Genomic DNA, 26,798 nt, shown 5'->3' on the forward strand with positions numbered 1-26,798 from the left:
GTCCCCAGGTACACATGGAGCAACGGCGCCCCCCAGAGGACCGTACCATCAAACCCCAGGAGGCACCCTCCCCACAACCCAGGAACCCCAGACCCGGCCACCCTTGGCTAGTCGGCCCCACAAGCCAATTCCCCCCCAGAGGACCGTCCCATCAACCCTGGAGGTGGAACCTGGAAGGAAACAAAAAACACAAAAGTCCAACCCCCGGAGGACTACATTAAACAACCCCAGGGGCAAATAAAACAACCGATAAACCCTGTTACCTTCCCCAGCACCCGAAAGACCCCAGATCCCTCCCAGAGCCTTTCGGCGGCTCAATTTTGGCGAACGGCACAAAACATCAAGCCGGGGAAGGGAACAGGAAAAACTAACCCGGCCCCAATCCCAAGGCGCAGCGGAAAACCGGAAATACGTCCGGTGCCCCAACCCGACCATACCCCAGCCTATCGGGAGGGGTGGAACTACCGAAATGGCGAACGGCAACAGATCGGCCCACCCCTCCGACTGAGGTATGTTCCCACTGCACCAACACCCCGGCAACACCAATGACGAACGGTACAAAGGCCCACCGAGGCTGGAGTGGAACCGGGCCCTAACCAAACCAGAAAAAACGCCCCTAACAACCCCCCCTAGGTGCAGAGGTCTTCTGAGAACACTCAGCGTGACCAACCTGCACCACCCCACAACCCACAAGACGAACGGTCTTGGGGCGAGTGAGGTTGGGGTTAGGGAAGTAGGGAAATAAAATACAACAAAACAAAATGACCCCAGACCCAAACAGAAAATACCTAAATACAAATAATAAAAACCAACGATCAACTGAGTCCAGACGGGCTTCGAACCGCCTGTCGTTCACTCCACCAGAAACGCCTCTGAATCCCCAAACAATTTATAACCCCTTTCAGAAAAAAAAAAACATCAGCCCAAACAATTTTTTTTTTTTTTTTGTGTATTATTTTGCCTGTCCCAGAACACCTGGAGATACGTCACCACTATTTTTCTTAACGCTTATATAACGGGGCAATATAGAGGCTTCAGCTCGTCCGAGCTGCATGGGCTCATCCACAAGAGGAGCCAGAGGTCCCGTCGGAGGAGTCTCAGTGGAGCGAAGAAGAGGCAGCCCAGATCTGTGTCGGGGAAAGCCCAGAGACGAAAAGACCCGCTCTGATGTCCGCCCTCTCTCGCGTCCACGCTCCTTTATCCGATCATCTAGACGAATCACCAAAGATATTAGCTCATCTAAATCGTTTGGTTCGTCACGGACTACTAGCTCGTCTTTTAATGGATTATTTAAACCATCCACAAACACTCTGCTTAATGCTGCGGCATTCCAACCGGACTGAGCAGAAAAAATTCGGAAATCGACAGAATAATCCGCCACACTCCGCCTCCCCTGCCTGAGATTCAGCAACTGTTGGGCAACGGTATGAGCAAAAACCAGAGAACATTGCATCAAAAACGGAGCACAGGCTTCAATGTTTCCCGCATAAGGCTCCGGACGACAAATAATCAGTTCGGAAGCCGAATCTCTGGGTGACGGAGTTATCTGCACCGGTATCGATGGTGCCGCAGCTGGTGCAGCAGGAAGCGAAACGGCTTGCGCTGCAAGCTCCGTAACGTGAGCATCTGTTTGTTTCATTTGGTTTGCGAGATGCTGTAATTGCTCCCATATTTTCTCCAAGTGTTCTTGAACTCTTTCGGCAAATGGAACCACTTCTGCCGCTGGGTCCATTTTGGAATGGCCGGGAACTACTGTTATGTGTCGACGCGGGTTGAGGAGCGGACCTGCGTCTGACGGAACCCAGCGCCAAAACAACCAGAAAGCGGTTCCAAAAACAAAACGATTTTATTTTTCCCCCTTCTGTGCAATACAAAGTGTACAAACATAAACTGCGTCAGTCTGGCGGAGTGAAGGACGGCACGCTCTCCAGCGCCCCAAAGGATCGAAGCCCGGCGCTTCTGGACCCACGTTCACCGCCAAACACCCCCCAGGTGGACACGACAAACCGACTCTGCGAAGGATAGAAAAGGTGAGGTAAGTCAGCAGCTACAACTAATATCCTTCAAAGGCACACACTATCAGCAACACATTCAGGTCTGAATTTAAGCTTTATGTAAATGAGCAGCTTCTCACAACAGGTGGAGGATCATTAGTCCGCACTCCACGGCAGTGAGGAGCGAGCTGCACAATTCTCATCAATGTTCAAATATACTGCGTAACAAAATACCAAGTTACTGTTAACAATTATTCAGACAATCAATCACCTCTGATGTGTGCTGACAGCATGTGTCCCTCACCCGTCCTCCTTCACATGCACGATGTGTCAAACCCAGGCGCGGTCCTCAGCGTCTCACAAACGAACACCACAAGGTCGAGTTCCCAGCAATTCTGCTTGAATCACACATGGCTTAAATGCAGAACGCCATCTCATTATCTGCTTCAGCTGAAAGTCTTTAAGGTTGCACGTGAGCACCATCCACAGGTGCTGCACATCACGTTGATGAGGGTGAAGGACTCCTCTGCCAGCACCTTCTCCACAGACAATAAATCAGTTTGCATACCACCTGGAGAGCAAAGAAAAGAAAAGAACACCCAAAATGTCCAGCCAAACCCCCCCCAACACACAACATTTTATGCAAAAAAATGTACTTCTGTGGACAGCCCCATTATTACTACTCACATTAAATCTCACTAAAATTTACTGACAATCACCATTTGCCCCGTCTTCCCTTCTCCAATGTGAACTGAAAAAAACTGCACTTTCACGACTGCTTTGATAACTGCAGCCGAAAACAAAACAGTACACCATCTTTCCAAGTGATGCTGTGTTTGTGTTGTGCACTGGCCCGCTGTCCCCGGAAGTGGTCAAATCCCACAACATCACGCAGGGGTCAAACGAGACTGTGGTGCCCCCTTTGTTCTGTCAAACAGGCTTCAGAGAACATTTCTAAAACCACTGGTGCATGAGTGAGAAAAAAGATAAGTTAAACAAAAGAAAGAAAGCATCAAATGAGCACGGCTGAAAGCTTCGTGTGTTATTTGATCCACTGTACTGACCAGAAGAGGGCTTTAGTGTGACATTATTGTAAAATAATAATCAGCACTATGGACTACAGATGCACTGCTAACTGGTTCTTTCATAATCATTTTATGTAGCAACATTTCTTACTATTCAACAATATACAAGGGGCAACTGAAGTTTTGAGCCTGACCCAGAAAAAATAAGGTGTGGTTCTCCATCTTTTGCATTCTGAGAAACTGAGATAAGTGAATGTTTATGTGTAACAAAGGCCAGCAGGTGTCGCTGTGCAGATGTAGTTAGTAAACCTCAGTCCCAACAGCTCAAAAGGATTCTCTGGTCACAAGGCCAGAGCCCTGGGTTTTAGCCTTCTGGTTAGAGAGTCCGACTCCCATGCCGGACATCGTGAGTTCACGTCCAGAGGGGAGTGAATGGGCAGAGTCATAACAACACAACGCAGAGTGCAGCCGCTACATCTGCAAGGTTCACTTCTGATGTCCAAGTCCAGGAAGTCACTGAATTCGCTGAAATCTAGGGCCTGTATTCACAAAGATTCTCAGAGTCCTCTCAGAGAGCTCCCGCCTTAGTCTAATGATTCCTAGCAAGGAATCTTAGCTTAAGAGTGATCTTGGAAGTTTCTGACAGCAACACTGAGCAAGGAGGGGACAGAAACTTTTGTCAAAAGTGAGTGAGTGACAGCACTCCGGCACATCCGTCTGGCAGTCTGAGTGCTTTATTTATGATTCTGTTGCAGTCTGACAGCAGTCTGTGTCTATGTACTGTTATCCAACAACGTTTGGGCTGCGGTCATGCGGGTGTGCACGACTCAGTTCAGACTGGATCCGCCCACATTGTACGTGGTCGTCCGACAGTAGTACACGGCTGTCCGACAGTTTGTCCTTCCCAACTGCGCCTCAAAGTTTGGGTGTTTTTCCATTCCAGCTGATTCTGCTTGATTCCTGCTCATTCTTACTATGTGTGATGGTGTCAGGGAGGGCGGCTGCCCGGCAACCGTAGTGGCTGGACCCGCAATACAAACTCCTAGACTAGGCTTAGATGTAGGAGAAAACATGGTCTTTATTCCAGGCTCTGGTTCAGTACACATGTGATCAAGCAACAGAGCACAGGTACAATCAGGATCAGGCAAAAACGCAGTCATGGTTGAGCAGAGGTCACAGGCATGAGCAAACAGACATCGGAGAGGAGGCAAGAGGCGTTGTCGAGGAGAAGAGAGCAAAAAACACAGTACACGGCAAGGCAAAATCAGGGCTAACAAAGAGTGCTGGAATGCATACAAGACAACAAACTGGCGCTGGTGTGGTGACTGGGAGGAGATTAAATAGGACAGGAATTAATAAGGTGCACGTGAGGAACAATCTAGAAAGGGGGCGTGGCTAGTGAACAAAGATAATGCATTGTCCAAGACAGTGAGGGAGGACAACACAAGTTGGAGTGAAGAAAAGACAAAGATACGTGAACAGGTGCCAAGAGCATGAGTGAATGAAAACACAAAGCAATCAGAAACAAAGTGAAAGACAAAGACACGGGGCAGGTGCAGTGAAGTGGAGTGAAAACATAACAGGATGGGTGTGAGGGAAACAGGGAACTATGAACTGAGCTAAAACAGAAACTGAGGACAAAATAAAATACAATACAATGGACCAGACATAAGCATGAAAACTAATCAGAGAATAAATGGAAAATAAATACTAAAGCTAAACTAAAAAGGAACTGACTAAGAATACAAAGAGGTTAAACAAACTATAAGAAAAACAGTGACTCAGTGATTAACAAAACCCGACACAAAAGCGCAACAGATAATAGAACAAATGAAAACACATTAAACAAGTGATAAACAATGAAAACACAAGCTGGCTGAACAAAACAAGAATGGAACTGGACAATGGCTAACATAAAAGTAACAAAGAAAAGTGACAACGTAAAACATAATAAAGAATAAACCAGGATGAAAATAAACAACTAATAAATCAAGGGGAGTGTGAAGGGAAAAAGAAAGAGGAAGTGACTGAGTCAACTCCCAGAGCCGGCCAAAATGGTGACAGATGGGGTCTTAAGGCTTAAGATGTTTTGTGAATAACTTTTATCTTCCCGAGAGAAAATTCTAAGAAATATCTTAGAATTTAAGGAATCTGAAGATTTTTCTTAGAATGACATCACAAAGAGCTACTTTTAGCCTTAGGATGCTTTGTGAATATGGGCCCTGGGTTTTAGTCTTGATCCAAGAATATCACAAACCCAGGCAGTCGTATTCTGCAAAACTGTTGTATTTATATTTTTGTTGAGTAACACCTCAGAAATCAACCTACACCAAATCTTGAGAATACCAACTTCAGACAAATTCATCCCTGCAATCTGATTAAAAATTTTATGTTTTTCTTCTTCTTCTTCTTGAAAGAAAACAGTGGAATGAGGTAAGAACCAGAGAGAGCCTGAATGAAACAAGAAAGGGCCACATAAAAATTGAATTGGACTCAATTAACTTGACAGCACTGGCTCAAACATACACACCGAGTGGAGAAAATAAGGAGGGGGAAAAAATCAACCAACAATGAGAGCGATAGAGAAACAGAAGAGAGAAAAATGTGAGGAAACAGAACAAGAAAATAACTGCTCCACTAAGTGGCTTCATTTTTATTTATTTTTTTCCTCCTGACAGCTTCAAAGGAATATAAATAATTGAACATCCTCACCCCATCACTGAGTTCTGGCCAATTACTTGGAGTTCTGTAACAAGAATACAGCTGTTGAGGATGCAAATGAAAAAGTGAAAAGGACCTAAGGTCAGGTAAAATGCTGAAGAAAACATTGAGTTAACAAAAACAAAATGTATATGCATGCTTTTCCATCAACACTGCCGGTTTCAAATTCGACTAGGTGTGTTTAACGGCATACACTCCATCGATCTGTGCATTTGTGGCTTAACGTGTGTGCACTATACTCACATCCTACAGCTCATAAACCAACACTTATGAAATATATCTATTATGTTTAGTAATTACCTACACTCTTAAAATTGAGTGAGAATTTAAATTATTAATCACCCTCCCTAATGACACCAGAAACGACCTTTTGATGGTCGCACTAAAGAAAATTCAACACACCTTTTGACTGCTGTGTTTGATTTATTTTTTCAAAACAAAGTGCTAAACAAAGTACAATGTACCATCCATATAAATAAAAGGCAAGTGGCCTTTGTGTTTGTGTCTCTGGAGCATCTACCGACAGTGGTGTAAAAAAGAAAAAAATAGAAAAATTTTAGGACATCAAAACAGCAAATTAAAGAAATTCAGGTTTTGTATAATAAAATTTCTAAAATTATGCCCTTTGAACGCACAGTGAAAAGTCATCTCTGTTACGAATTAAACAAAAAATTAAAAACTTAAAGCAAAAATGATGGTGTGAATAAGTAAGTGCCCCCTTTAGTAGAGCACATGTAAACCATCACTTTTACATCTAGTTTTCTTCTGACAAGTCAGGGGATGGATACATAAACATTCCCAAGATGGTGATTATGTCTTGGACTTTATTTACATCAGTTATGAATAAATACAGTATGGTAATCTATGGTAAATATGTATGGAGTAGACAGTTCTCAAAAACAGTGAATGTAGAAGAAGGAAACTAGACAGGAAAGCCACCAAGACACCCAGACAACCCTGAAGAAGTTATAGGCGTCTGTGGCTGTGATTGAATAAATTGTCCATAGTGCAAGTTTTGAGCTTTGCATCACCAGTTATAAAGCTTCATGATGAAGTGGTAAAGAGAAGGTTTTTATTAAAAAAAAAGGACATTTGAAAGTTCAACTACAATTTGCCAGAAGGCACATCGGAGATTCAAGCATAGATTTGATCAGTTTTGTTGAAAGAAAATTCATCTCTGTGCAACTCCACTATGAAGGTGATGCAAAATGCAAAACTTGAACTATTAACTTAATAATCCACAGGCCAAAAAAAAAAGAAAAAAAAGAAATTTGATCTCATGTGAAAACTGTCACAGTGCAAATATAAAACTTAACAGTTATTCATAATTTCTTTACATGGAACATTGTACAGGTAAAGCAGCTTCAGAAAAGCTTATTGATGAGAAAAATTCATTTTCGATTTGAACACAACTGAAAACAGATTAAACCTTCAATAAAGACTTTCATAAAAGCCAAGAAATATTTCTATGTCAATACTTGAAAATGTATCATAACTGTAAACAGATTTTCCCCAAAAGTCAGCTGTCCTCCGTATAAAGTACAAATGACCACATCTAGGACCCGTGGTTCCCTACGGGTCAACGTCCTAGTGGTCAATACTTTGTAGAACTATTGATTGTTTTCCGCTCTTTGTTTTTGACATTTCTTTAATCATGACTGAAAAGCACAATGGGTTTTGCAAGAAACCGAGAAATAAATTGTGTCATTTATACTGTTGTTTTGCAAGTTGATGGTTATAAGAGAAATAGTAACAACAAAAATTTTACTTTTATACTTCACCTAGTATTTTGTAAAGTCATGAATTCACACAATAAAACACAGAATTTCTAAGCAATATGTGACTCAAATAGTAAGTCCCTTCGGCTGCTCCCTTGTTTGCACTTGGGGTCGCCACAGCAAATCCAAGGTGGATCTGCATGTTCAATTGGCACAGGTTTTACACCGGATGCCCTTCCTGAGGCAACTCCACATTACATGGAGAAATGTGGCAGGGGTGGGATTTGAACCCGGAACCTTCTGAACTGAAACCAAGCACCTTAACCACTTGTCCACCACCCCTGCCAATATGTGACTCAAATATTTTATATATTTATGCCTTGTTGCCCCCTCAGAAAACTGAGTGCACAAACCTGCCATCTAGTTTTGCAGTTGTGCCACTGCAGCCAATTTGCAGCACTTACACAGCTATAAATCACGCAGCGTGATATGGCGCCAATGATAAAGTACAGGTGACACCCTGCACATTAGTATAATTCGGCGTGGACGCACACGCACGTGTACACGAATTCATGCAAATGTGCAGACAAAGAAACACATGCATGCGTGCACGTGGATCAAAGCGTTATTGCGGCTGGGGTGGCGCGGATTTATTGAGCCATCTTTCTTTTTGCTTTTGATGAAAAATGTCGTCTTCTCAGTGTGATTTATGAGTGTAAATGGAAAAGGATAGCAGGCAGAGAGAGAGAGAAAGAAAGGGAGAGAGAGGAAGGGATGACATCATGCTTCCAGCTGGCTGGATCTTAAAAGAGTGGCGCTGTGTGTGTGGGAGAGACAGAGCGGGCGAGCAAAGTGTTAATTTAAGGCGGGTGTTGCTGCTGTGCTGACCCCCCCCACACACACACACACCGCGCACCGCCCCTACACATCATCCTCAGTCCACCTGGTGGTAATGAATGCTACAGAACTGCTGCACAAGTGGGTTGTTTACCCGTGTGCACATACACATATGTGGAGAGGGGGGAGGATGGCGAGGTGGCGAGACAATAAGACAGCATGAGACAGAGAGAGAGCTGGTCAAAAACAGGGACTGTATCCACAGGCGGAGTGCACAGAAAGGCCAGCGTGTGCCGACAGATGGGGAGAGAGTCTCGCTGTTAGCGCGACTGTAAAAGAGGGCAGACACTGTACGATATTTTCAATCATTGTACTCTGCTCCAGCTCAAACTGTGCGACAAAACCGCACCGCAGGGTGTAAAAGTTCGCAGTGCACGATTTATGTTCTCACACTATTATGTTCTATTGCGATCTGACTACTCACATTGTACGTTGAAAAACCACATGTCAGACTCATGTTTCCGGAAGTAAAACGTAAACAGAAGATGTTTTTTTTTTTCAAACTCTGTTTACATTTCTTATTTTTACAAAAACTCTTGATGGGAGACATCAAATTTTTAACAACAACAAAAAACAAAAACAATACAAGACTTTACATGAGTTGAAGAATAAGGGGGGGGGAGAGAGAAACAGAAGCTGCTCTCCCAAAGAGATGATCACTGTTTATACTCTCTCCAATTCCGCTAATGTGCAACAAAGATGAAACAGACTGCACTTTCAATCAAACCACAGTGATGCTCCCGAGGAGCACAGGCAGAAAACATCTAACGAGCAGCAGTGTGGTAAAAAGTCAAGATAAGAGCAGGTAGGTAGGAAAGTCCAACACTTGATTCTGAGCCAGTTGGAGTGGCACATACGCCACGCCACAGCATGATGAGGTAGGACGGACACTTCCTTTCCTCACCATCTTTGTACTCCCAAAGACTGGTACACCTACTAGTTGTGATGTTTCACAAAAGTCTGGTGGCCTCATGAACATCATGAACATTTGTGTACTCTCATCTCTCCTCCTCCCTCAACTAAGACCCTTGACTCTGTCAAATGTCATTCAACCTATCCAGTACTTTTTTAGGACATCAGGCAAGAGGCATTGGAGGTCACAGAACCTCCAAGCTCCTCTAAATATGCACATCACTGTGGTTACATTTTGGTATTGATGAACCAAATCGAAGGGCTCTGTCTTGATTGCGGATACAAAACTGAGCTGAACCCGGACTGGTATTTAACCCTCCAGGGTTGATGCAAGTCTGTTTTTCATCATATTACCATTAATAGCTCAGGTGAGGGATTGACAGTCTGTATTTTATTAATCCAAAAAGGAATTAATCCGAAAGAAAAAAAAATCCATATTTGTCAAATAATATCACTTAACTGTGGGAAAAAGGAAAAAAAATCCAGTTGAGCTGCCTTACATAGCAGCACCCCTGACATCATATGAAGACATAAAAACATAAATTCGAAGCTCTCCTGATCTCCCCATCTAGTCTGTATGTACGTGTATATAAAGCACATGCTTATATCAGCTCCACATGCTTATACAGATAGTCCAAATGAACACATGACTTTATGGCCATGCACATAGAGATTAAACCCAGCCTCCATCAAGTCTGCCAACACAGACAAGATTTACAAACAATGAAACCCAAGGCAGAGTATCCCAACCTCACCATCACTCTCTTTCTACTTCTCTGTTGTGCCTCGTCTTTGTTTTGTCTCTAAATGCTGCTTTAAGCTCATCTTAAAGGGGAAATTGTGCAGAACAAATCCTAAGCAGGAGTTGACAGGGCAGAATAAGTCTCCTGATGTTCTTATTTACACCAAGAGCAATGAAGGAAGATTCATAGAGGAAGACATCAAGATACTGACACAAATATTTCATTTGGATATGAAATATCTGAGATATTAAACTGAACCGTACCAACAAGTATCCACATTTAAAAATGTCTTATTTTCTAAATCTACATTTGCGGTATGGTGTCGATTGACAGCTACATGTCCTGGTCTAACTGTGCTTGAGCAAAAATCCCTGAAGCTCTAGACACTCACTCACTGTATCAGCTAAATGCCAAAATGGAGATCAAAAAATGACACCTACTCTAACTTGTCTTGATATTGCAGTGAAATTCTTATTCTGACCGTCTGTCACAGGAGCCGAGGCAGTCGATAAACTATAGATTTTCTCAAGATGAAAACAGTCTTTCTGAGGTATAAACAGCTGAGAAAGCTTCTAATGTGCTCGCTGAAAGATAACTGAAAGGGATTACACTCATTTTCAGATGTACATATTTGCATCAGGTGAAATAAGAACTATCCTACAAGGATCTATGTAAGACAACTCATTAGGGTGATTCAGTAGCTCCTTCTTAAATTCTGTCACAATAACTTTGGTTTATGTGGAAGATTAATATGGGGGAGCCAGAAATGACATTACACATGTAAGGGAAAGTGCCTCACGCTTACTTTGCAATTGGGGATTCCAACGGTGTAATGGCTCACGTGCCATGATTGATATTCTAAAAGCAGCTTTGCATGGGTGATCTTGCTTTGTTACATTCGGATTGTGTATCTGCAGTCTTCAATTTATTATGATCCATCAAACATTGGCTGATTGAGTTCCAACAGCTCAATCAGGCAGACCGAAGTCAGGAGAAAATGAACATCTATATATGAAAAGTCAAGTGGCCTCTGTGTACATGTCTGCGTGCATGTGTGTGTATAACTTCAATCACAGACAAACTGGGGAGAGCTGACATTTGCTGTTTGGTATGCTTATGTATTTTGGGTCAGGAATGAACACTGCCAAAATAGAACGTTGACAGGAGTAATATTTTTAGAGAAACTACGGATATTAGCTAACAACACTGACCAATGGATGTTGATAATTACATTCTGGACTCACACAGGGGTGGTAAATCATCTACATATCAAAAGTGAAGTGTCGTCTGTGTACATGTATGCGTGTCTGTGTGATTTTATTTACCAAGTTCAATGCAAGTACATAATATAACTGTAAAGCTATTAAAAATACATGGATGTCACAAGAAAGTCAAACCACTCCTCCACTCCATTGTGGTCCATTTAAAAATCAAATGACAAAACAAAAGTAATAATAAAAATAATAATAATAATAATAATAATAATAATAATAATAATAGTGTGTATATGATAATAAGAACCTAAACAATTTAGCAATACATTAAGACAGTAAATTAACATTAAAAAAATTCTAAAAGGATTGAGTTCTTCTAAAAACTGTAGGTCTAATGTTCTAAAAACATTCTGGACTCACACGACATTGCAACTCATTATACAAACTACCTATTTATAAACACTACCCAATCTAGGGCCTGTGGATCCCCACAAGCAACGCACTAGCCTTTTGTAATAACTCTGCTAAGTATTGCATCAGTGCAATATGGGGTCAAGATCTTTTATAGGTCTATCTATAGCAGGGGTGGCCAAGTTTGGTCCTTGAGAGCCACCTTCCTGACACTCTTAGTTGTCTCCCTGCTCCAACACACCTGAATCCAATGAAAGGCTCATTAAAAGTCTGCTAACGAGTCTTTCATTGGATTCAGGTGTGTTGGAGCAGGGAGACAACTAAGAGTGTCAGGAAGGTGGCTCTCAAGGACCGAACTTGGCCACCCCTGATCTATAGGCAGGTAAAATTTGCTGCAGACACTTTTTACTTTTCTTTTTAAACTGCATAACAGGTGGATTATGTAGATGTATGGTGCAGCACCACATAAGGTAGCAGAAATGGAAGAATATAAAAAACACAGAAGAAGAAGCCATCGGTTGTTAGCATAGCCTAAACAGCATAGCATAATTTTGCCATTATGAAATGCAACCTGTGAATTGAACGTCAAGTTCAAACGGATACATTTATCCATTATGCCACCTATAACTACCTGAGATGAGTAAAATTAAGGTTCCTATGACCAGCCTCCAGGGCCGCATGACAATCCTTGAACGTTTTTAAGTTTAAGATGCATAATTCAAGTGATTTCCCACATTAAAAACTGAGCCACTGACAAGTTCACATTACATTTTGATTGATTCGGGATCAGTGTATCAATGTAGTCATATTTGTTACTTTAAAGCCAATTTTTGATTCACATCAGTTAATTATCATACTCCTACCTTCATTACATACTATATCCATCTGATGCAGACACATTAAGTGCTTTAAACAGATGTTTTATATTTACCCACCAATTTCAGGGTGGTGTGATACAACGCATCTAACAACACACTAAGGCTGAATCTCAATTCTACCCCTTGGCCCTTCCCCTCCGTTTTGCGCAGGCACGAGAGACAGAGGGCTGTCTCAATTCTCTTTTTGGAGCGAGGCGGCGGGGTAGGCGGAGGGCTACAAACCCCTCCAAATGGTGTGAATCTGGATGCACACTCCGTTTGGAGGGGTAGGAGGAGCTTACCGCTGTCTCCAAAAAAACAAACATGGTGGCGAAAGAGCCGCACAAATGAAGCAGCTTTCATTACAAATTACGCTGTTTAGAAAGTTATAACTTGCCAAAAAACTTTACAGACAGTTGTCTATGACAGCAACATATATGCTGCTGGATGCATGTTGCGTATATTGTTGTTCTGAAGAATATCGTAACTTCGCTCATGCGCTGAGGCGTTATAATGCATATACACATGAACACTACGATTAGACACTTTTATATCTCACAATGAAGAAAATCATGATAAAGGATAAGCACATTAATTTGTATGTTCATAAATCGTTGGATAATAGCGATCCCTGCTGTTGGATTTCAAGGTCTGTAACGTGTGTGTATTTTGTAAACAAACAGGGAGCTCTGAACACACTCGGCTCCTAATAAACTTTCAGGTAGAAAATGAGAAGTTTCATCAATGGGAGTAAGTTGGAAAATATATACACACATGTATATGTGTAACACATAACCTGACGTCCTAATAGACTGCTATTATTTGTCAAGGAAATTTCTAAAGGAAATAGTGCTGGATGCAAAAAATGGGAGAATTTGAAAAAGAAATATAAGGTTAATAGAACTAGATGCAGCCCATAACATACATAGAGGTGCTGGGCATATAATTAGAATATCATGAAAATTTGATTTATTTCAGTAATTCCATTCAAAAAGTAAAACTTGTAAAACTCCGGGCCCCGATGGCATTGGTGGCCGCATTCTTAGGAACTGTGCTGATCAGCTGGCAGAGATCTTCTCTTTTATTTTTGAATGTTCTCTTTGTCTCCAAAAAGTCCCCAGTTTATGGAAAGACTCCATAATTGTTCCTGTGCCAAAAATCAGTGTACCTAAGCAGCTAAACAATTATAGGCCTGTTGCACTTACCTCCTTGGTGATGAAGACATTTGAAAAAATTGTGAAATATGCTCTTTTAGACCTTGTCAAAGATGATTTGGATTCTCTTCAATTTGCATACAGGTCAGGGAGGGGAACTGATGATGCACTATGCACTTTACTGAAGATAGTAATTGCACATTTAGAGGGGGCTAAAACCTTTGTACGTCTTTTATTTATTGATTTTTTTTGCTGCTTTTAACTGCATTCAGCTATAAATTCTAGCAGAGAGGTTAAAAATGAGCACAACTTTATGCTGGCTTATGGATTTTTTAACTAACAGATCTCAACGGGATAGAGTCAATGACGTTTTATCTGATGCTCTGATTTCTTCCACTGGTTCACCACAGGGTTGTGTCCTTTCACCTCTTTTATTTGTTTTATATATTAACGTGTCAAAGTCAACATCAAGGATGACTTATTGTTAAATTTACTGATGATTCAGTCATTGTGTCTCTTTTAAATTCAGATGATCAAGACCATGGCCCTGTGGTGTCAGATTTTATCAGCTGGTGTAAATCGTCCTTTTTAGATATCAACGTGAACAAAACTAAAGAGATGTTAATTGATTTTAGGAAAAGCAGGACAACATTTCTCCTGTAGTTATTAATGGACTGGCTGTGGACGTTGTTCAGAACTATAAATACCTTGGAACCTGTACAGACAGTGGATTAACCTTTGAGCACCAGATTGACCAGGTATGTAAGAAAGCTCACCAACGCATGCATTTTTACCATAAACTCAGGCATTTTAATGTGGACAGTACTTTTATGAAGATGTTTTATTCCTGTTTTATCGAATCTCTTCTTTTCTTATATCTGCTGGTATGGGTTTTTAAATTTGAAAAACAAAAACCGTCTGGATCGTATTGTAAATGAGTGCAACAAGATTGCTGGCGTTTCCTTAAATGACCTGCCATCTATATATAAAAACAGATTAATTAAGAAGGCAAGGTTGATCTTGGACGATTCCAGTCACCCCCTGTACCCTGAGTTCACAATGCTGGTCGTAGATTTATGTCTAAGAAATGTAAGACCAGTAGGTACAACTCCTGGCAAAAATTATGGAATCACCGGCCTCGGAGGATGTTCATTCAGTTGTTTAATTTTGTAGAAAAAAAAGCAGATCACAGACATGACACCAAACTAAAGTAATTTCAAATGGCAACTTTCTGGCTTTAAGAAACACTATAAGAAATCAGGAAAAAAAATTGTGGCAGTCAGTAACGGTTACTTTTTTAGACCAAGCAGAGGGAAAAAAAATATGGACTCACTCAGTTCTGAGGAATAAATTATGGAATCATGAAAAACAAAAGAACGCTCCAACACATCACTAGTATTTTGTTGCACCACCTCTGGCTTTTATAACAGCTTGCAGTCTCTGAGGCATGGACTTAATGAGTGACAAACAGTACTCTTCATCAATCTGGCTCCAACTTTCTCTGATTGCTGTTGCCAGATCAGCTTTGCAGGTTGGAGCCTTGTCATGGACCATTTTGTTCAACTTCCACCGAAGATTTTCAATTGGATTAAGATCTGGACTATTTGCAGGCCATGACATTGACCCTATGTGTCTTTTTGCAAGGAATGTTTTCACAGTTTTTGCTCTATGGCAAGATGCATTATCATCTTTAAAAATGATTTCATCATCCCCAAACATCCTTTCAATTGATGGGTTAAAAAAAGTGTCCAAAATATCAATGTAAACTTGTGCATTTATTGATGATGTAATGACAGCCATCTCCCCAGTGCCTTTACCTGACATGCAGCCCCATATCATCAATGACTGTGGAAATTTACATGTTCTCTTCAGGCAGTCATCTTTATAAATCTCATTGGAACGGCACCAAACAAAAGTTCCAGCATCATCACCTTGCCCAACGCAGATTCGAGATTCATCACTGAATATGACTTTCATCCAGTCATCCACAGTCCACGATTGCTTTTCCTTAGCCCATTGTAACTTTGTTTTGTTTCTGTTTAGGTGTTAATGATGGCTTTCATTTAGCTTTTCTGTATGTAAATCCCATTTCCTTTAGGCGGTTTCTTACAGTTCGGTCACAGACGTTAAATCCAGTTTCCTCCCATTTGTTCCTCATTTGTTTTGTTGTGCATTTTCGATTTTTGAGACATATTGCTTTAAGTTTTCTGTCTTGACGCTTTGATGTCTTCCTTGGTCTACCAGTATGTTTGCCTTTAACAACCTTCCCATGTTGTTTGTATTTGGTCCAGAGTTTAGACACAGCTGACTGTGAACAACCAACATCTTTTGCAACATTGCGTGATGATTTATCCTCTTTTAAGAGTTTGATAATCCTCTCCTTTGATTCATGTCAGTCCACTTGGTGCAACAGCTCTCCAAGGTGTGATTACTCCTTTTTAGATGCAGACTAACGAGCAGATCTGATCTGATGCAGGTGTTAGTTTTGGGGATGAAAATTTACATGGTGATTCCATAATTTTTTCCTCAGAATTGAGTGATTCCATATTGTTTTCCCCTCTGCTTTGTCTAAAAAAGTAACCATTACTGACTGCCACAATTTTTTTCCTGATTTCTTATAGTGTTTCTTAAAGCCAGAAAGTTGCCATTTGAAATGACTTTAGTTTTGTGTCATGTCTGTGATCTGCTTTTTTCTACAAAATTAAACAACTGAATGAACCTCCTAAGCCGGTGATTCCATAATTGTTGCCAGGGGTTGTACAAGAACTCTTTTATTCCCACTGTTATTAGATTTTTAAACACTATCACATGAGTGGTTTTTAACTAGGCTTTCTTATTATTGAGTTATTATGTTTACTGTGTGGTGAGTTTTCATGGTGAGTTTTTATGCCATATTTTAGATCATGTTATGTTTATATATGTCTGAATGTGTTCTACTGCTGGCTGCACAACAAATTGCCCCTGGGGGAGCTAATAAAGTCTACTTGATACTTGATACTTGAAAGTAAAACTGAGACTGATATATTTCAAGTGTTTGTTTATTTTAATTAGGAATTAATTCATTCATGAATTAATTACTAATCAATCAATTAATGATTAATTAATTCATATTAATTCTTACTATTATTAATGACTAATTATCATCAGTATTATTAACAATTAATTACTGATACTATTTATTATTATAAATCACGAATTAATTAAATTCATTATTAATACCACAAAATTCTCCGACATGATTGCGATGTGTCGAAGAAATCCGCGACTACCTCTATTTCTTTGCATTTACGCAGAAAGGCGAGAAAATAAAAACAGTAAACAGGCTACTGCAACAAGTTTCGCTTTGGTTGCCATGTTGACAAACAATGAAGATGGCAGTTTGAGACGGGCAGTTTTTTTCCCCCCTAAGGTGGAGGGGTGTCTCAATTCATAGGGCAAGAGGCATACCCCTTCGCCTTACCCCTTGTTTTAAAGGGGTAGGGGTAGGGCCAAGGGGAAGGGGAAGGGGTACAAAAGAGAATTGAGATTGGGCCTAATAGTAACTTGGAAATTAAGGACCTATCTTAAGCGAACCTTTGGTTTCCTGTCTGATAGGGAAATGAATCAAGGATTCTCTCATCACTCAGCTGTTTGACTTCCAGTTCACATCTCTCCAACAAAATGTCCCCTGTTGTTTGAGTTTTTTCATGTGATTTCTAGGACTGTCATCGATGTCGTCAGAAAGGATGTATTTTCTCACAAATCTTTTCAGATATGATACCAACAGAAGCCACCGCATATCGATACGTTTATATAGTAGGTTGTTAAACCCTAGTGCAGCAAGCCTCATTGTTCATCCTGACAAAGATGTCGCACACAAAGCGCCGCTTCAGGTGCTTCTTCTCTCAGCAGTTGGAGCTGTACTGCCCTTCTAATCCAGTACCATGTTAGCCAAGAGGTTGTGATTCCATGGACTTTCCTCCTACAGACACGGAGACTAACGCAACGATGGCTTCATGTTGTCCTCTGGTGGGTGCTTGCTCACATTTGGAATTGTATTTTATGCAGTGGACAGATTCCCCTTCTTGTTCAAACCAGCCCTACACAACAACAGTTTCAGCTACAAACAACAGCTACAGCAGTAAATAAATAAATAAATAAATAAATGCCAGCAAAACAGTTTCTCAGAGGAATCCAACAACAACATAAATGCCAAGAAAATCCTGCTATAATTTATTTGTTAACATTTAGTCTAAAAAAATTTGTCTTCTTTGTATTGAATGGCTAGGGGTAAAGCATATAAAGTAGCGGTACTGCCACCTATGATACTGATTAAATCCAAGTGTTTAAAACCACACTGGACAATAATAACAATATTCACATGATGCTACAATGAAAGTATTGCAAAATGAAGAAGGAAAGTATTTGTGTTATGACAGTAAAGAACAAAGAAAACAATAATATTCAAAATGTCCGCAAAGTGCATTACCAGTTTATAGTGAATACATAAAAATATGCGATATATTGTCATAATGTGTTGATAGATTGCAATATTCTCTGTGTATTCACTATAATCCAGTAAATATGCAGCAAATACATTGTACATAATATACAAATACATAATATGTCGATATATGTATATAAAAAAACTGAATGTCAATGAAAGTCCAAATGATTTCTGTCCCTTGTTTCCCATATGCCTTTTATCTTTAAAAGGAAACAACCCAAAATCACAAGGACACTCAGAAGGGCTCGACTGTAGTTAGGGGACATTCACGAAAGATTTGTTATCTTACATCACCTCTGCAATACTATATTTCAAACAGTAAAGTAGCTAGAAAATGCCATGAATGCTTACATAAGGCGTAGGAGTCGGTGAGCAGCAGTGACAGCAGCAGAATGGTGACGGACAAGAAGAGTGGTAAAGAGAGGCGAGGGGCACCACTGGCATCCATCTTGGTTCCAGTAAAGTAACGGGCCTGGGAGGGGTAGGATAGGACCATATGTTGACCTAGCCGGACAGCTGAGGCCCCAACTGTACAGGGAAGATGGAGGTCTTCAGGCAGGACAGCTTGGCACTCTGCAAAAAGATTAAACAATTGAGGGAAAAATTACTTGTTTTGGTTGAGTCATGTTTCAAACAATTCAAAGTCAGACGTCACATGGCGACTACAAGATAACATTATTTTAAAAGTGCTAACATGTCACCAAGCAAGGCATCAAAAATATTAATAAATATCAACTCACAACCAGGGTTCATAGGTGTGTACAAGCGGTAGTCTTGGATGATATATGCAACCCTTTAAATCTGATTGATCACCCCATTATTATAAAGTAGAGGCAGGACTTATGCCACGTTCACACGAGGCACGATCAGACGCCACAAATTCGCGGGGGTCGCTTGGCGACGGATGCGCCACCATCGCCCAGTGTGTCGCTCTGCTTTTGCTGCGAAAATTCGCCCCGGTGCATCATCAAATAGGAGGAGCTTCCATTCCGCTCGCTGGCTCCGGTTGTCAGTCAAGTTAACATGACGGACATTGATCACACGGAGTGAGTTGTTGTGGAAAGCTGACAAACGTCATGAAACATTCCCAATTCGGAGAGTATCATTATTTGCTGCAGGAGCTGCGTCTGGATGATGGCCACTTTCAGCGGTCCTTCCGCCTCTGCAGGACCCAGTTTGAGGACGTCCTGTCCCGTTCACGCGCGCACATATAAACAATTAAAAAAAAAAAAAAAAAAACTCCACTGCTTGCTGCGGGGCTGCAGCTCGCTCTTCCCCAAAAACACTCTGTCATAATTGTGTTTAGAAACCAGTCACCATTTGTTTTATTATACATCTGTGTAGTTAATAAGTAAAATAATCTTCATGGACAATTCTCTCGCACGCACGTAAAGTAAAAAGAGAAAGAAACTCCGCTGGTGTGGGGCTGCTGTTCGCTCCAAAAACTCTGTCGTAATTGTGAAATAAAGGACAAAAGAGACATAAGTCCTGCTCACAGGCTGCTACCAGAGACAGGACATATTCACATCTTCAGTCAAACTCCAGATATCTCCACGTCACTACATATTCAGTCCCTGATTGGTCATTGTGGCACGACGAGATGAAAAAGTTCAGATTTTTCAACTTGGGGAGGAGGGCACCGTGACGTGATGCGACGCAATATCGCACCACAAACGCACCAATCGCTCAAAATTGCTTCACTTCATTCATGTCCATCGCGTCGCGCTGCGTGACTTGGCGCCAAAACGCATCCTTGCATAGGGATTACATGGCAACCTGTCACTGCTGTTGCTCGCATTGCGCCCGGTGTGAATGCGGCTTTAGACTAACCTCTGATAATAAACTCTTTGATAAGCTTACAGTGCGCTCCAAACGTATTTGGACACTCGGTATTTCACACATTTTAATTTGTTTATGTTATTTCAAATACAAAAAATAAATAAATAAATAAAAACAATACAAATAAAATCTAAAATGGTCTTCCTTAAACTCAAACCGAAAGCAAATCTCTACAACTTGATATAAATCAATTAAAAAATCTAAATGCCAAGATGATGGGTTGCGTAATAATGGAATGCTTTGGTATAATACCTGTATATAGTTAGTTTTATTGCCAGTTTTCTTCAGACAAGTAAGGGGATGGATACATGAACATTTCCAAGTCACTGAATAAATCTTGAACTTTAATTACATCAGTTATGAAGAAATACAAACAGTATGGCACTCTATGGTAAATCTGCATGGAGTAGACAGTATAATAACCTAAAAAACCCCTCAAACTATGTAAACTGACATCACACAACCACAGCCTTCTTCTTGCATGGCTTAATTACGTAGAAGGGAAGTCACTGTTTTCTTCTTCTTTTTTCTTAATCGCCCAATCTTGTCATTATTTGATTATCTCATTGTCTTGTAATTACACAGGCACTCAATGATATTCTGGGCACAGTCTCTTTGTTTTAGCCAAATTGCCATTAATCCCCAAAACTACGCAGACGTACCCCTCCCACCACACATGCACATAAGTGTGTGCTCACTGATTTGCTACAGCGCACAACTACCACCTTGTGGTTACTCACGCTTTTAATAAAATAATGGCTATAAAGAGGCAAAGGGAGAGAGATGGATCTATGATATCAATGTTGTGAAGGAGTCAAATGTCATTGTTTTTGGTTGACATTCTGATCACAGAACTTGGATGATCAGAATGTCTAACTGCTCACTGTTGTGCACAGGCACTAAAGCAGAAGTACAACACCTGCATCAGCAGTAATACTGTGAAAATAAAAACAGTCAATTCTTAGAAGGCCACAATCAGATGTTCCACATTCAAGCCTCTGTCACTCTGAACACATCATCCTTTGTGTGTGTGTGTGTGTGTGTGTTCTTGAGCAATATAGTAAATCCTTACGATTTAGCTACTTGAACGTTGCTGGGCCTGACAGATGGGTGAACAAAAAGTCTAGAAAGTGAGAGTAATAATTTGGAGTAGGCATTGGTGGTTTAAAATACATTACAGTGTGTGTGGCACATTATTTAAACTAGACTTTTTCAGTGAGAATTAGCACCAAAGGCTTTCAGTCATTGTCTTATGTCACTGGTTAATGTTCAAGTCTCACAACCATACGGTAAAACAAGAAGAAGCAGCTTAAGGGCCCATTCACACTGCCTGATGTAGCAGATTCTGAAAAATCTCTGTGAAATGCCAGAAAAGATTCACTTCAGGAGTCCAAATTTCCCATCTTCAATACAGGTTGACATAACTCAGCTGAGGGCGACATTGTACTGACAGAGCTCGATGTTTGGTGATGGTCCACTGACTGAATATCGGAGGCAGTTCAACTTTCACCATCAGCTTTAGTAGCGCACTCCACGAAGCAATACTGTAGCTTGGCGGAGCTGGTTGTCGACTCAGCGTCGACGTGAGGTGACATAGCCTACATAAACTCGATGCCACTGGCTACTGGTGCATCGTCCAGACAGATTCTACATATTGTTTCACATTTCTTCATAATTGCTCATGCCCAAGGGATCCAGATGAGGTGGTGTGCCCAGTCAAGCCTCTGCTGCCGACAGAGAGAAATAGGGCAGTAAACGTGTACTAACAGAGGTGATGTGGTGGTACTGAAGCTCAACTCTTTTAGTGTAAATGTCAAAGATTTTAAGCATGTTGGAAATTTTTCAGGGACCACAACAAACATCAACCTTGCCCTAATGACCTCAATGTGCTCAAGGAAGTCCTACCATTATTTAATGCTTCAATCTTAAATATGATCAATCTATCTATGTTAGTTGGTTATGTACCACAGGCCTTTAAGGTGGCAGTAATTAAACCATTACTTAAAAAGCCATCACTTGACCCAGCTATCTTAGCTAATTATAGGCCAATCTCCAACCTTCCTTTTCTCTCAAAGATTCTTGAGAGGGTAGTTGTAAAACAGCTAACTGATCACCTGCAGAGGAATGGTCTATTTGAAGAGTTTCAGTCAGGTTTTAGAATTCATCATAGTACAGAAACAGCATTAGTGAAGGTTACAAATGATCTTCTTATGGCTTCGGACAGTGGACTTATCTCTGTGCTTGTTCTGTTGGACCTCAGTGCTGCTTTTGATACTGTTGACCATAAAATTTTATTACAGAGATTAGAGCATGTCATAGGTATTAAAGGCATTGCGCTGCGGTGGTTTGAATCATATTTGTCTAATAGATTACAGTTTGTTCATGTAAATGGGGAATCTTCTTCACAGACTAAAGTTAATTATGGAGTTCCACAAGGTTCTGTGCTAGGACCAATTTTATTCACTTTATACATGCTTCCCTTGGGCAGTATTATTAGACGGTATTGCTTAAATTTTCATTGTTACGCAGATGATACCCAGCTTTATCTATCCATGAAGCCAGAGGATACGCACCAATTAGCTAAACTGCAGGATTGTCTTACAGACATAAAGACATGGATGACCTCTAATTTCCTGCTTTTAAACTCAGATAAAACTGAAGTTATTGTACTTGGCCCCACAAATCTTAGAAGCATGGTGTCTAACCAGATCGTTACTCTGGATGGCATTTCCCTGATCTCTAGTAATACTGTGAGAAATCTTGGAGTTATTTTGATCAGGATATGTCATTCAAAGCGCATATTAAACAAATATGTAGGACTGCCTTTTTGCATTTACGCAATATCTCTAAAATCAGAAAGGTCTTGTCTCAGAGTGATGCTGAAAAACTAATTCATGCATTTATTTCCTCTAGGCTGGACTATTGTAATTCATTATTATCAGGTTGTCCTAAAAGTTCCCTAAAAAGCCTTCAGTTGGTTCAGAATGCTGCAGCTAGAGTACTGACGGGGACTAGCAGGAGAGAGCATATCTCACCCGTGTTGGCCTCCCTTCATTGGCTTCCTGTTAATGCTAGAATAGAATTTAAAATTCTTCTTCTTACTTATAAGGTTTGAATAATCAGGTCCCATCTTATCTTAGGGACCTCGTAGTACCATATTACCCCATTAGAGCGCTTCGCTCTCAGACTGCGGGCTTACTTGTAGTTCCTAGGGTTTGTAAGAGTAGAATGGGAGGCAGAGCCTTCAGCTTTCAGGCTCCTCTCCTGTGGAACCAGCTCCCAATTCAGATCAGGGAGACAGATACCCTCTCTACTTTTAAGATTAGGCTTAAAACTTTCCTTTTCGCTAAGGCTTATAGTTAGGGCTGGATCGGGTGACCCTGGACCATCCCTTGGTTATGTTGCTTTAGACGTAGACTGTGTTTCATAATTATTGTATGGCCTTGCCTTGCAATGTGTAGCGCCTTGGGGCAACTGTTTGTTGTGATTTGGCGCTATACAAGAAAAAAGTTGATTGATTGATTGAATGTGGCTCCTGTGAAATCTGGTGGACCATGGCACTGGTCAACAGAAAGCAACTTTTCAGCAAAAGCCGGGATAATCAGCAGAGTGTGAATGGGCCATAAAGTTTAAGTGACACAGTGACTGATTGAGGAAATGTATGAGGAACAGACATGAAATGTTGCTAACAGATTGTGCCCGCTTTTGTCCTGTATAAATCCTTTTCTCATTCATTAAATGCGTTCCTTGTCAGCTGATATCAGGTGATGTCAGGCGAGTCAGTCAGAAAGTTTTGTGCATGCTCAAAACTTGAGTGGACATGAGACAGAGAGGTTCCTTGGTGGTTGCTTGTGTGTTTACCATTTTGACCTGTACTTGATTGTAGCTTGCCAGTGGATGTCCAATAGATGTTAGTTTGAAATGCAAATTATCTGTTTGTCTTGTGGTGGTTTCCCAAAAGCACAGCACACCCGCATTAGGTGGTTGTTGACTCATTTCATCAGAATGTCAAATCTTTCAGAGGCCGACGGATTAGGCAATTTTTGCCATGGGACAAACTACGAGGGCTGTCCATAAAGTATAGGTCCTTTTTATTTTTTTCAAAAACTATATGGATTTCATTCATATGGTTTTTACGTCAGACATGCTTGAACTCTCGTGCGCATGCGTGAGTTTTTCCACGCCTGTCTGTGACGTCATTCACCTGTGAGCACTCCTTGTGGGAGGAGTCGTCCAGCCCCTCGTCGAAATTCCTTTGTCTGAGAAGTTGCTGAGAGACTGGCGCTTTGTTTGATCAAACTTTTTTCTAAACCTGTGAGACACATCGAAGTGGACACGGTTCAAAAAATTAAGCTGGTTTTCGGTAAAAATTTTAACGGCTGATGAGAGAGTTTGAGGTGATACTGTCGCTTTAAGGACTTCCCACGGAGCGAGATGTCGTGCAGCACTCCCAGGCGCCGTCGTCAGCCTGTTTCAAGCTGAAAACATCCACATTTCAGGCTCTATTGATCCAGGACGTCGTGAGAGAACAGAGAAGTTTCAGAAGAAGTCGGTTTCAGCATTTTATCCGGATATTCCACTGTTAAAGGAGATTTTTTTAATGAAAGACGTGCGGATGGGTCCGCGCGTTGGGACGCAGCCGGCGCGGTGCGGCGGCACAGGAAAAACACTTCCGTGTTGATAACCATTTGTAAAATCCAGGCGGCTTTTGATGGCTTTCAGTGGAGTGAGTATATGAGAAATTGTTTAACAGCTGGACATGTTCCAACTTGTCCTTAAGGCTTCCAACGGAGGTGTTTTTCCTGTGGCGGAGCGTTGCGGCAGCTGCGAGCCGACGCTGCAATCCGCCCGCCCGCTTTTATCAGGGGTCTCTCCGTCTCAGAGATCAAGGACTCAGAGACATCACTGCCAATGTCAAGATAAGTGAATGTCTCTACAAGTTCAATACATTCACCACATACAGATACACTTCGGATTGCCGAATCCAGTAAGTCATTGAAAGCCTCGATCTTAGCCTTTATCCAGGACGATCACAAATCCAGACAATCCGACTCTTCAGTTAGCTTCTGAAATACTGCAATCATGACATTCATTGATTCCAGAAAGATCACAGCATCATCCACAAAGTCAAGGTCAGTAAGACTTTCCTTGCCAACAAAGGCACCTAAGCAAGAGGTTTGCACAACTCCATCCAACACCCAGTCCATACAATAAGTGAACATGTAGGAACCAGAACACATCCATGATAAATGCCAAAAAATTAAGAGAATCTACCCTTGAATGAAAGAGAGATAAAACATGGTTATATTAGTACAAATTAGTTATTTATAAAATTAGACAATTTAATCAAATTTTCAGTTAGTTTGTGACCATTTAAGCCGTGGAGTGGATCAATCTAGACAAAAAATACTTTCATGATAATCCCTTTAAATTTCAGAAACAATATTCTCCTTCCTTTTTCTCCCCCCCCCCCCATTGATTTTGATTACAGCAAAAAAAAAAAAAAAAAAAAAAAAACTTGATTACAGCAGCATGTCACACTGCTAAATTGTCATTAGAATTGACAGTTTAACACATGCAGCTGTGATAATGTGACTGCTGCCTTGTGAGAGCCAGAAAACCGTAGCTAATTGCACCTCAGACAGCATACAAGTGTGCAACCCTTTACAGCTCCTCCATCAGTCTTTTCAACAAAACACGCCTTGACATATGACACATAGGCACACATATGGCAAAGTGCAAAGATCTTGACCTCTAAAAATACAAATTTTTCGCATGATTCAATCAGAGAAATTTGGGAACTTTCTTTTTTTGGTGTAGAAAAACAAAATCGGAGTTCAACAATAGGACTTTTATTGCCAGAGAAAAATGGCAACTTGGCTCATCTTTCAGCACACACAACGAACATGTGTGCAGTTGCTTCTGCCCGCAACCCCCCAATGCCTAGAGGGGTAGAATTCACAATGTACACAATACTCACTGGTATCATTTTAAAGTGAAAAATGTGGGGAAGGGTAAAAAAAGAAAAGAAAAAGAAAAAAAAGGAAGGAGAATAAGACTGTATCCAATTGTCTAGAGGACTTGTGATACCCCAATTGTTCAGACTGTAAACAGTGTGGAGCCAGAGGGCTCACGTGAAGCCTAGGTTATGATTTATAGCCATCCCCTTAAGGCATGGCTTTGTGATTCTACCCTTGGTTGCCACACAAACTTCACAACACAATTACAGGATCTGCTGTTGTTGAACGTCTCAGCCAACACAACCTAAGGCAATGTATGGGTTCCAGTTTAACTGTGTCCACAGTTCAGTGCCTCCTCCCGAAATGAGCTGTAACACCATAAATAACAATACATACTGTGTATGAACCACAGATTAACTGCTGAGGGATTTGGGTCATTTATTGTCAAAGTACCAAAAAGATAACATTTTTATTCAGAAATCCAACTTTCAATAGAGATGTGGAGATATTTCAAAACCAAACCTGTGGTCAGGTACAAAATATAGGTCTTGGTAACCTGAACGTTTCCCCAAAGGCTCATGCTAGCTCAGTTGTCTGAAATTTGTAAAGATAACTGTAATAATTTTTCTGATTGTTTTGCACTAAAAACATGCCAACGCAGCAGCAATGGTAATCACACTGCAGAGTTTTAATGCGGAAGTAATCACATCACTGTGACACATTAACCTCGGTAACTTATTAGTGCCTAGCTCATGCGTTATAAAATTTTCAAAACAACATACCCAAACTTATCAATACTAACACAAATGGTCTGTGAAATCCTTTATAAACGTTTTGTGCCCAAATATGACAAAGCATTTGTCACTG

At 40.9% G+C, this 26,798-nt stretch overlaps 1 protein-coding gene across 1 annotated transcript in view; it reads right to left on the bottom strand.

The window, feature by feature from the left end:
* The window catches only part of ptprsa (protein tyrosine phosphatase receptor type Sa), a 515,480-nt gene that overhangs the window by 349,537 nt on the left and 139,145 nt on the right, over window positions 1-26,798 (bottom strand). Inside the window, 1 exon segment of the mRNA XM_034180027.1 lies at window positions 18,484-18,705. Coding sequence (XP_034035918.1) covers window positions 18,484-18,628 — 145 coding nt within the window. The 5' untranslated portion in view covers window positions 18,629-18,705.

The sequence above is a fragment of the Thalassophryne amazonica genome, chromosome 10, assembly GCF_902500255.1.
Source record: "Thalassophryne amazonica chromosome 10, fThaAma1.1, whole genome shotgun sequence".
NCBI classification, from domain to species: Eukaryota; Metazoa; Chordata; class Actinopteri; order Batrachoidiformes; family Batrachoididae; genus Thalassophryne; species Thalassophryne amazonica.